The sequence below is a fragment of the Leptonychotes weddellii genome, chromosome 12, assembly GCF_054177405.1.
Source record: "Leptonychotes weddellii isolate Sample4059 chromosome 12, ASM5417740v2, whole genome shotgun sequence".
Classification (NCBI taxonomy): domain Eukaryota; kingdom Metazoa; phylum Chordata; class Mammalia; order Carnivora; family Phocidae; genus Leptonychotes; species Leptonychotes weddellii.
Window position 1 is genome coordinate 51,140,357 of NC_138380.1, and position 12,792 is coordinate 51,153,148.

Sequence of the window (12,792 nt, forward strand, 5' to 3'; positions counted from 1 at the left end):
GTGCTATTCTGAGGTGGTGCAAACCTTATTTTTATGACTTATAAGATGTACTGTGAGCATTGGCAAACATGCCAAATGCATTGGGGATAATGGTTCTGTCCACAGTGTGTGCACATTACACTGTGTTATCATCAAGTCTCATGGAACTTTGGAGGTTGCCTTTACTCTCTCAGCCCTGAAGAGTGTTAACTTCCACCAATTTCATCATCAAGCCCTGAGAATGTGAAGTAAGGCTCCTCCACCAAGCCTTTCAACATAGTTGCCTATTTGTGCCTTAAACCTCCCAGGACTAAGAAGTATGCCTAGACATTTATCTATAAATATAGATGATTCCATATTTTTAGCACCAGATATGAAACACATTATCCTATGCAACATACCTTTCCCTTTGAGAAAAAGAGGCAAAGACATGGTAAACAGGAATGGAGACATGGTAAACAAATTAAGTTCAAACCCGACCCTGCCAGTTCCTAGGCATGATCACCATCAGTAAGCTCCTCTGAACCTGTTTCCATATCTGCAAAATATGAATGTTGCTGTAACTACTACAGATCTCTTCAAACTGCAGGAAGGATTAAATAATGAAACAGAAAAAGCTTCTGAAACATTAGCTTATTATGTCAATAAGAAGAACGACAGTGATAAAAAATGATGAAAACATAAGGCTTCAACCAATGACCTCCTAAACTGGGACGAAACAATTAGAGTGGAATGTGGCAGAAAAAACCATGAAAATGATAACTGTGATATTTTTTTAAAGATTTTTTATTTATTTATTTGACAGAGACAGCGAGAGAGGGAACACAGGCAGGGGGAGTGGGAGAGGGAGAAGCAGGCTTCCCCGTGGAGCAGACAGCCCGATGCGGGGCTCGATCCCATGACCCTGGGACCATGACCTGAGCCCAAATCAGACGCTTAACGACTGAGCCACCCAGTTGCCCCTGATTGTGATAATTTTTTTAAATCTAAAATGAATGGTTCCTGACGCAAAATCATACATTGAAATTACACAACTGAATTCTATTTGTAAGCAGGTTTAAAAAGCACCCTGAAAGGGGGGGGAGGGGCAAACCAAAGGACAGACTCTTAACTATAGAGAACTATTACCAGAGGGGAGGTGGGGCGGGAATGGGTTAAATAGGCAATGGGGATTAAGGAGTGCAGTTGTCTCAATGATCACTGGGTGTCATATTTAAGTACTGAATCACTAAATCGCACACCTGAAACTAATACTACACTGTATGTTAACTAATTGGAATTTAAATAAAAACTTTTTTTTTTTAAGATTTTATTTATTTATTCATGAGAGACAGAGAGAGAGAGAGGCAGAGGGAGAAGCAGGCTCCCAAGGAGCAGGGAGCCCAATGTGGGACTCGATCCCAGGACCCCTGAGATCATGACCTGAGCCGAAGGCAGACACTTAACCATCTGAGCCACCCAGGCACCCTTAAATAAAAACTTTTTAAAAAGCACTGTCAAGAGTAAAATTTAAATCATGTTCAATTCACCAAGAGCCTTTCTAGTTCACCCCACGTGGGGTTCCCTGAAAACTTTCTGGGTAAACATGTCTACTAATGTAAGAACTCCCAGGCCACAATGTAATTTAATGGAAATTCAGTGAAATTTTCTTGGTTTTTGTTTTGTTTTGAATTTCAAATTTTAAAATTTAAAACTATTTTAACCCAGTTTGAGTATATGTCATGCCTTCGACACCCAGCAAAACTTACCTCAAATAACTGAAAAAGACATCCACAGGTCTACAACTGTGTCAATACTGAATATAAATTATAAATTAAATGTTTCAATATAAGTCGTAGGCCATGAGGGGAAGAAGTAAAAAAAAAAATAATGACATTCTGGGGTATTTCCAACCTTATCAACATGCAAAGAGTTTAATCATAAGTAAATGACTAGTTACACTCTGTGGTTTGGTAAATTTCCTTCTTCCTTAAATGTAGTTTTCATTGGATTTAATTATTGGGTATTTTAAAAGCACTATATATAAAAGGCCTATCACTTATTTCACTATGGAAAATTTAATATTAAAACAATGCATGTAACTGATACTCTTCTAAAGCGTAAGAATTCCTTAGTTTTTTATAAATTTTTTTTTTAAGATTATTTATTTATTTATTTGAGAGAGAGAATGAGAGAGAGAGAGAGAGAGAGCACATGAGAGTGGGGAGGGTCAGAGGGAGAAGCAGACTCCCCGCCGAGCAGGGAGCCCGATGCGGGACTCGATCCCGGGACTCCAGGATCATGACCTGAGCCCAAGGCAGTCGCTTAACCAACTGAGCCACCCAGGCGCCCAAGAATTCCTTAGTTTTATATTCATGAACCATAGCATCATAGAGTAACCCTAAACATAATGTTCTTTGAGAACACTTAAAGTGTAGGTCATTTAATATTGCAAAAATTCATTTAAATTAAATTTGTTTTATGCAAGTGACTTAGTAGGGGTAGAATGGAACTAGTAGATACAAGGTATTTTCTCATTCCTTCATCTCCTGATCGTCAATCTCCCAAGATGAGAAAAGGGGAAACTGCCCATAGTAAGGACACCATGCATCCAAGCCAACCACTGGCACTTCATCTTCCTTTCAAGAATGGGACAGACCACAGCACTGCCACTCTGATTTGAAGTACATGCCAAAATATCTTTGAATTTCATCTACAGAAAGCTTATTTTTAAAGTCATTTTCATGGGCTTTTATTCCAATTAAATTGTTTTCAAAGTATTCCAATTCAGAAAAAAAATTGTTAAAATGCAGTTACTATTCCAGATTGTTAAAATTGTTCATTACTCTGAAAATGTAATAATTATAACAACATACTGGCAAAGAAATTGCATTTTGAATATTTTAAAAATAATCCTCCTTCAGTGTACTGAAAAGTTTATACATTAGATAAATTTCCCTTAATATTTTCTGTATCCTTCAAAGCCAACATTAAAGGAATATTTTACTCAAATTTATAATAAATGCTTGTAATACACTAGTCTACAGCATTGGTTTTCCTCTTCTAAAAAACGATTTACAACCCTACAGAGACCCAGCATTCTTCCATAACTACTCTTTTTAGGGTTCCTTCTAACAACAGATAGTACTAAGAAAGGCTTTCTATTCAATATTAGTAAAAAAAAATTATCAGTGTTAAAATGGTGTATATCTTCATGAAAATGAAATAACACCCACAATTCAACTGAAAGAAATTACATGGTCTACTTCCTTCATTTAATTATTTATATTTTAAGAAATACATACTAAAGAAAATTACAAAGAAGGGTGCCTGGGTGGCTCAGTTGGTTAAGTGTCTGCCTTAAGCTTGGATGATGATTCCAGGCTCCTGGGATCCACCCCTGGATCAAGCTCCCTGCTCAGCAGGGAGTCTGCTTCTCCCTCTCCCTCTGCCCCTACCCCTCTCTCTCATGCTCTCTCTCTCACTCTCTCTCTCTCAAGTAAGAAGAAAATTCCAATCACCAGCATATGCACTGTGGCAAATACTGCTGGTGCCTAGCTATGATGCATTCTTCTCCGCCTTTCTTCTTGCTAATAAAAACTAAAAGATGAGCTGCGGCATCCATCCTCCTAGGCTCAGTATGACCCTAAGGAGCTATCATGGGAGTCCCATTCTTCTCTCTGTGACTGGCTAATGCATGGGTCGATGCTGCTATTCTGGCCAATAAATTACGAAGGACAATATGCTGGAGAAATTTTGGGTAGAACTTCCTAAAGAAAATATACAAGGAAGCAAAGTATCTCTTCTATGTCTCCGGACTTTGTCATGCATAAACAGACATGTCAACTCCTGCCTTCTGGAGGGAACAGGCCTATGATGACACTAACTCTAAGGCCAACAGAGGGGAGTGGTTTGAAGGATCTGTATACTGTTGCCAGTACTGACCACCTGGTCTTGCCAACTACCCTGCTCTTTTACTAAGTGATAAATTTCCTTGTTTGTCACTTTGAGTAGGATTTTCTGTTACTTGCAGCAGAAGACAACCTAATTTACCTACTACTTATAATTAAAGGATTTGGGCACAATAGCTTTGTGTGTGGGTGTGTAAAAAACACTTCGTAGAAAATATGGGCATATTGTAAAAATTCATATAAGGTGAAAAAGCATGATGATGAAGACAAAAGCATCAACCCCCCCCCCGGCCAACAGAACCACCACCACACAAACGAATCTTTCCCTGATTTCTATCTTGTACTAATTCTTCTGGGAGATGGATAGATAAACAAAATATACCTTCATAGAAGTGAGATCATATCATTGATGCTATTTTTTTTTTTTTTAATTTTATTTCTTTATTCAGGAGAGACAGAAAGAGAGAGAGAGAGACAGAGGGAGAAGCAGGCTCCCAAGGAGCAGGGAGCCCGATGCGGGACTCGATCCAAGACCCTGGGATCATACCTGAGCCGAAGGCAGACGCTAAACCATCTGAGCCACCCAGGCGCCCGATGCTATTTTTCTTTAAAAAACATTAAATTTAAGTGATTTTAACAGAATTAAAAACTGCAACTGAAGGGATAATAAACATCCTAAATGCTTCCTTCCTATACAAGGTACCATTTCCAAAAAGATCTTCCTAGGGTTAAATAAGGAAATTATTTAAAAAATCAGTGTTTGGAGTCTTTTTTTTTTTAACCTCTGTGTTTCTATTTTAAGCAGCAGGGGGTCTGTCCCTGCTCAGAAAAATATCAGCACTTTCACACATCCCTCCATTTCCCCTCTCCCTAATGCCTCATATTGGTTATGTTTATGAACATTGCCCTACTTTATAAAATTTGCTTTCTGTCCCATAACCAGTCTCATATTTGTTTAAACAGATTCATTGTTTGCCCCCTTAATCTTACTATGCTTTCTCTACTTCTCAATTTCATTTTTTCTTTTACATTCATCTCTTCATTGTGTGGGCTTCATTGTCAATCAGTTTAGTTCATGTTTGGGAATTTCTGACCTGCCTACCCATTTCCTCTATATTTTAATAACTCTTGCCTGGACGGACCATTGGATTACACTTCTTTTTGAACTAGCAAGATTTTTCTTCATTATCCTCTCTCATTTAAATGTTGGAGATTCTTGATAAACCTTGAATCCCATACATTCCCTTCCTCCCCACCTTCCCCCACCACAGATCTCTGCTTTACCTGCTGAACCCCCTGAAGAATTATTATTTGAAAATCAATACCCCAGTTAGGATATGACTCTGTGATGAGCATTTGCAGCAAATTGTCCTTAAAGAGGAGAGGCCTTTCAATCTACAGACTTATTTTTTTCTTTTCCAATGTATTTAAATAATCTTTCATCTTTTCACAAAATTATCTTCTGTTCATTGCTTTAGAATATCAACTTCAGGGATATAAATAATCTCTTTGTTATGCTGCCTTTGTCTTTCTTATTAATTCACTTCTTTCCAATTGCTTGAATTCATTTTCCTTTTTCATTCCCTGTGATTGTCTTAAACCTTTCCCCTTTGTTGGTAAAGAGTTTTACTGGTGTCTGTTCTGCTTCCTGCTATTTCTAATGAATATTTTTGTTCTATAATTACCATGGTTTTTTCATTTTCAATTTGTTTCCCTAGATCTAAAATATCCTTTTTCATCTCATGCTATTGTTTTATCATCTCATCTTTGAGCTCTTGTTTTATGGAATTTATGCTCTTATTAAGGAGCTCTATTTGTGGGGAACAATTATTAGACAATTCCATGGATTCAGTAAATTGATGCTTTCTTCTTGGTGGAAGATCTAAGATTAGCTGGAAAAGGGTATTTCGTTGAAAAGAACTATGGATCATTTTCCCAGTTTGGAGTTTTGCTCTGATGCCTTCATTTCTCCAGAGAGGCAGGGTTTGTTCACCCATTTCACTAGTTTCTTTTCCAGAATCATTTCTACTATTTCTCACTCACAAGAAGCATCCACCACCACCACCACCACAAAAGCCGAGGATATCTACTCAGTTTGCTTCTCTTCAGATTTGAGAATGTTAGTGAGAATTTTCAGGAAGTTGCTATCTTGTCAGTAAAATTCTAAGGAGGCCTAGGATGTAGGCCCTGTTAGGTCTCTCTGTTCGGATCAAAAACCTTCAGTCCCATTTTTTCCTTGACTATTAGTTTCTGAGATATGTTAGGTCCTATCACATTCTCTACACACTTAATGCTGAATATTGCACCTGTCACGTGTGTGTGTGTGTGTGTGCATGCACACACATGTGCAGGGTGAGTGTTTGCCAGCTTACACCATTCCGGAATCACTTCATTATCTATCAATGGTGAGAAATTATGTAGTTTTCAAACTTCTCATCTTCAAAAATCAAAATCCTCATTTTTAAAATCAGAATTTGGGTTTATTTTAGTCTTCCAAGGGGTTTTATTGAATTTTCTTGCTTAATGGATGGAACAGTTATTCCACTGGTGTCACCCACAGAAATATAAAATACTCATTCTTGTCCCCATCCTCAATGGGCCCACTGATAACTAGCTTTCTGATCACTACCTATCAGATATTCAAATTGATAACAGCCTTGTAAGTGAAGATAACTTGAGTTAGAGAACAGCAAAGCAGTAATTATGGGAAATACCAGAAGTGATTCTTGACATGACAGGAGCATTTCACAGACTTACATTTTCATAATTAGATTCTGCTTTCCAAGCAGACATAAATGGCTACTGAATCTAAAATATTCCTTTCCCCTCAACAATGCACACGAAGGGGGGAGGGAAGGATTCTGAAAGGGTGAAGATATGTTTTCCATAAAAGAAATTCAGGATTCAGATTTAAATGCTTTTCTTTTATACCCTAAAATAAGAATACATAGTAAAAATATGAGTTTTCCTTATTTTAAATGTATTTTACATTAATGCTGTACAAACTCTAGGAAATTCTTTTATAGTAATCGTTCCAATGCTGTCTGGACAGCTCTGCTGTCCAACAAGTTAAGCAACATGCCTGGCAACAGGAGAACACCCCAAATTCTGCCAGCTACTCCTAAGTGACCTGAGTCAGTATTTGTATGTGCTTCAGTTCTGCCACAGTTATCACTTATATTGGCCCACACAAGCCACAGAAGTAGAGACTGACCTAGCAAAATGTGTCACTCATAAGGAATTCCAAGATTCAATATTATAGAGCTTTTTAACTAAATACATTAGCGGACTATGCTGTAGAAACCTAATTCTACCTAGAATGTCTTGCTTAGCTGAGTCAATATTAGGGGAAAAAAATGGAACCATATAAAATACTTGCAATTCAACAGTCTATAAAGAACTCTGAAGAAAATCATCTTTATTAATGCATAGTATCCAGTTTAACTAAAATAGCAAATGGGAACTTCAAAGCAATAGCTAACAATAAAACAAAGCTTTTTAAAACAATTCATCCAAGAAATCTGCTGTTGGGGTTTCACTGTTCAATTACATATTCTGCAAATTCTTGGCCTTTGGTTATTACGTAATGAGGCATTTTACAAAACACACATGCACACACACATACAAGCTACTCTGATTTACAGTCACAATTTGCACAAGGAAAGTATTAGTTCTTTCCTGGATTAGACCAGGAAAACCAAAAAAAGTAGCTGGCATATAAAATAACCAAATAAAACTTACTATCAAAACAAAACATCACTGTTCCATGTGACATACAATCAAATTCATTTATCTAGCTTGTTCCTCAAGATAGAGCATGGTACTGAAGAGCCAGAAGCCCAGGTTCGCTCACTAAAAATAGTTATAATAATAGTGAGTCTGCACTTTAATAACATGTTGTTACATTTGAACCTTATAAGAATGCCAAGAGGTAAACAGGAGGACATCATTATTGTTCAGTTTACAGATGAGTAACCAGTTATACCACTGGCGCTTGCTAGAACACAGAGCTCTTGACTCCCAGAACAATGTTCTCTCCAACACTCTGCACTGCCACCAGATAGCTCTTTCAGATCCAAAGACTCCATCCATTCCTATGCGTATCAATCACATCCATGCCACTGGTCCAAAAGGGAGTGGAATGAAATTTGTAGATGCATTAAGACAAACACACCCCAAATTTAGCAATTAACTTAAAGGAAAACCCTACTGAAATGGGTCACCAGGATCACCATCACTTTCTCCTAGTGGTACATCCGTGATACTCAAAGTTTACTGCACCCTCGATTTGCTCAAAAGATTTTAAAAATTCCAATCTCCAGGTTAACTCCCATACCAGTTAAATCAGAAACTCGGGGGGTGTGACCAAGGCTTCAGTATTTTGTAAAATATTTTTGATGACTCCAAGTTTGAGAGCCAATGCCCAGAGGAAGTATACAATAAAGACTGGGGGACTTAAATTCAAGGCTGTAGCATATTAAACAAAATCAAATGTTACACAACATGGTAGTATGGATGCACATGATTTCAGGTTTCAAATTTTAAAAATAAACAGAACCTGGAGTTCCTGATTTATACCAGACAGGCTTGGGAGTTGATGTCAATCTACATCACTTCTCATTTAATAGTTGGTGCTCAAGGGATGTTTCCCTTCCTAGAGAATCGACAACAGCACTGACAGTCTCAAGCAATTCCCTGCTTGAAAATATTATTGCTTTAACGTCAGGAAAATGGCAATCTCAACTGAAAAATGGAGTAAAGTTACATGTGATTATCAAAGACATTGAAAACGGTGAGGTTTTTGCAAACACCTGTAGCCTGTGGCAAGAGATTCAATGTCAGCAGCCAGTCCCTGCTTGAAAGGCACAGCTTTGTTTCTACCATGTGAAAGAAACATTAAACTTGTTACACAGAGGCAAGGACTGAAAGGATAAAGTGTAGTACTGAAAAGATCCCTAACATAGTTATTTTTAGAAAGTCGATCCAGATTTAAAAAATAAAATGCTAAATTAAGTGACCAGTTCCATTTGAGACCCACCAGCTGACCCCTCCCCAACCTCTTGTCAACTTCACAGCCACAAAGATAATGGAAGATAATAAACCGTATTAAAATTCTCGCATGTTTGCTTCAGATAAGCGGACACTACTAAATAATATAATTCCTGTCACGTAAGTGCAAACATATCAGATTACACAAAATTGATCTCTAATTCGGAGTCCAAGAAAAAATCAGGACAAGAGAAGTATCTCAAAATCATCACAACTGACCGAGGTTTAAAGAAAACTTGCTTCAAACATAGATCCGTAAATGGGAAGGTGCTCAGCACTGAAACAGACATCGTGCCAACCTGTGGAATATTTCTTTCACATCCTAGCTCTACCAAGCAAACGCTGCTTTATGTTGCATTCTTTGCATAGATCTATGTGGTGATCTAGAATTACGATTAAGCCCACATAGGAACTCAGAAGACGTGAGGGAGAACTTTGAGCCAATTTAGACGGAAGCATTCCAAAGAGGACGGAAATATAAAGCCCCAAGCTTTAGGAACTGGCTGTAGGATTAAATATGAAGAGCAACAATTACAACTAAGTGATATTGCCCAGAGAGTCTGCTCTTTTCACAAATAGAAATTGATAATGCTGACAAGCTTGATCTCCTCAGCACATCGCCTTGAAGGCACAAGTACATACGCTGGGAAACGAGAATCTGTTACTGTTATTCTTTCAAGGGTTGCACCTGCATGTAACACCTTTATGTGTGTGCTATGCCGTCCATCTGCCTGACAACGCTAGACTCTCCAAATGTTTTTCAAGAAAATTAAAATAACCATCTGCTAATAATTTTATTCCATCCTAAATAGTTTCATTTTGGGCTGATGAGAAAAAAACACATTAAAACTACCTTTGCAACTCCTAGCAAACACATTTCAGAAGGTAGGTCTATAAATAGATGTGCTTCTGGATGCACACTGTAAATATAAAATCATCTGGCTAGCGCAGGCTGCAATTTAAACTGAAACTCCAGTATGAACTTACCTGATTTTTAAAGTCCCATTAGAATAGCTTGCAATCAGTACAGATCTCCTTCTTCTAGTTGCACAGTAAGGCAAAGCACCCCCAGCTACATTTTACTTATCTCAGTCCCATCCTTCATCAGAAGCTTTGAGATTTCATTCAGAAGCTGTCGTCCCTAAACACTGAATATGCACAGAAACGGTAATGGAAGGGATCTAAGTTAAACCCTACAGACGCACCAAGAAAATAGCAACATCAACACCAAAAAGAAGCAAATCCTTGAGAGGTGCTTTTTCTTAGCTGCATTTCCCAAGTCAGCCTCCTTTCACACATAAAATGTCTCAGTTATGGAAGAGGATCTTACCTGAGCTGATCATACTGTGCATTCTCTGCTGAGCCAAGAGCTGCTCTCGTCCAGCCACCCCATCTGAGGAAAAACACGAGTCACTCTCGTAAATTGTCTGCAGCATATTCCAATCACTCTTACTTCAGCTACATGAAAGATTCATCGCTGCTCAGTGCACGGGCCCCAGGAACTACCCTCCCTGGTCCTCCCTCCTCCCCGAGGAAAGGCAGCAGCCGACCAACTTCAACAACGATTTCCTTTCTGTTAAGGTGGACATACACTTTTTAAAAAGATCTGGACACTTTTCCTATGTTACCAACCTGTGTACAAAGCAGAAAGGACCGAGTGGATGCTATGGCTCTCTGGAGTTTAGGTTATCCCAGAAACTAAAAGCAGGTGGGAAACAGGAATGTGCTTCGGGGTTATTGCTTTGTCAGAATAAGTAGAAAAATATTAACTCTACCCACGAGAAAAAGAAACCAATTAAACCTGGCTTATAGTTCTTCAGGCTGCTAGAGTTTCGTTGCAAGAACCCTCAGTCCTGCAAGTGGCTTCAGCCGGTGCCCTTCTATCTGTTTGTGTGTGTCTCTTCCCCCTCTCTGGTCTCTCTCAGCTCAAGTTGGCTAAAGCTAGTGATAATCCATTTGCATATGAATCAACAACGGCATGGCCCACAGGCACAGAAATAGAACAATGGTCGGCCTGAGCCAAAAATAGGTCAAGCATGGCCGAGTGATTGGAGCTTGCATTAATGCATTTAAAAATACCCCAGCAAACCCAGCTGTCCAGCCTCTATCTTTCAAACCATAATTCTCTATTGCAGGGCCTTAAAAGCAATTAACTCTTTCCTCCCTCCAAGCTTGCTTTACACACTGTATTTCCACACTGGAGATTCGCCTCCAAAGAAAGGAAGGCAAAAAAAAAAAAAAAAATTAAGCATCATAATTCTAAGAGGGCAAATGCACATACATTTAATTTCATTTTATTTTTATAGTATGTGTTTTTGGAAGAGAAAGGAGAGAAGTGCAGAGCTCTGTATTGGTTCTAAAATAATACTGGAAGCTTTTGCTCATAATGTGGTTTCTGCCTCACCCACGCACAGCAATCCTGGTGTTCTATTTTTGTTGCCTGTTTCTCTGGCTCCACTGCAGTTGGCTGTGGCACTAGAAGCTTTTCTGCCTTCTAGTTTCAAGACTGACAGGAGATTTAGTAGAGGTAGTTTCAGAAAATAAGCACGCCCCAGAATAAAATGTTTATGAAGAACTCGCTTGATTTTTTACTTGCTATTTATGTAAGGCAATTGTCCATTTCACAAATCCTAATGTGATCTTAGTACCACCTCTCCATTTTATTGCATCCAGTTTCTAGTCTATCAAATTAAAAAGAAAACATAGCTCAGATCTGAAAATGTTCTCTCTATTTCAGCCTCTTAGGCTAAATTCACTGTGGAAAAGAAAAAGGAAAAGAAAGTGTTGATGCTGTCTAATGGATAGATGCAGAACCACTGAATATATGCACCCCGGGATCAACCCATAAATATGGTCAGTCCCCAACTAGGAATATTCTGCATTCATCTCTACCTGAAACAGAGATCCAACTTTTCTATAGAAATAGCATTTATAACACTTGATAGGCTCCCAGACCAACACATATTGTGGAATTCACCTGTAGAGTAAATGAACTGTACTAAACATTCTATAGTGTTTATTACTAAACATTCTATAGTCTAAACATTCTATAGTCTCTGGTGTACACTTATAACATCATCTCTCTATGAGAAATAAATTCTGCATTACAAACTGTGTTGTAGCATCTAACCACTCCCAAGGGCACACCCAAAAGTGATAATCCACTAGTCCTGAGAACTCTTCTTGCTCTTCTAAACTAGATCAGCGGGGAAAATGTAATTCTTAACGCATTAGTAGCAACAGAGAAGGAAAGGGGAAAAGCAGAGTGTTTCAAGGTTCCCAGGACAATCAGATGAAGGAAGGATCTTGGTCAACCACAGAGTGTGGGGCAGGGGAAAGACAACAAGGAGACATAGAGTTTGGGTGGAAGGAAGGAAGAGTGCTAAGTCATTAGGCAGATAACCCACTGCTGAAGAAAGTGGCACTGAATTTTCCTTCTTTCATAGATTAACTTCTACCTCCTGCAAAATTATATTCGGACCAGTAAGTTACAAGGTTCTTAAAAAAGAAGTTATTCCAAAGTGCATGTGACTTAAGACAAAACAAGAAAATCTTATGTTTCTGTCAGTCAAAAAAAATATTTAATTCCATTTATATTGCAAATAAACTTTCACTCAGTTAAGAAATCAATACATAAAATTCAAGAGATGGAAATATTGTGGAGTTGGCAATTTACCTCAGGGATGATGGACCTGAGCATTGCATTTTAGACCTGGGAGGAAATTTAGAATTTGCTACAATGGTGTTCAAACTCTCTGTCCCTCAGGATGCCGTGGGACCTGGGAGTCAACTCACAGTACTCTCCAGAAGAGGTTCTTCCCCAAGCCAGAGCAACCTTCCTTTTATTTGTTTATACTGGAATATGTAAGAGTTC

General features: G+C 38.4%; 1 protein-coding gene across 4 annotated transcripts in view; it reads right to left on the reverse strand.

The window, feature by feature from the left end:
- Positions 1 to 12,792, reverse strand: part of HDAC9 (histone deacetylase 9) — a 901,117-nt gene that overhangs the window by 516,518 nt on the left and 371,807 nt on the right. For all 4 annotated transcript variants that reach the window (XM_081800450.1, XM_081800453.1, XM_081800451.1 and 1 more), the window contains exon 3: positions 10,249 to 10,311. In XM_081800450.1, the coding sequence (XP_081656576.1) occupies positions 10,249 to 10,311 (63 nt within the window). The remainder of the gene's footprint in view (positions 1 to 10,248; positions 10,312 to 12,792) is intronic.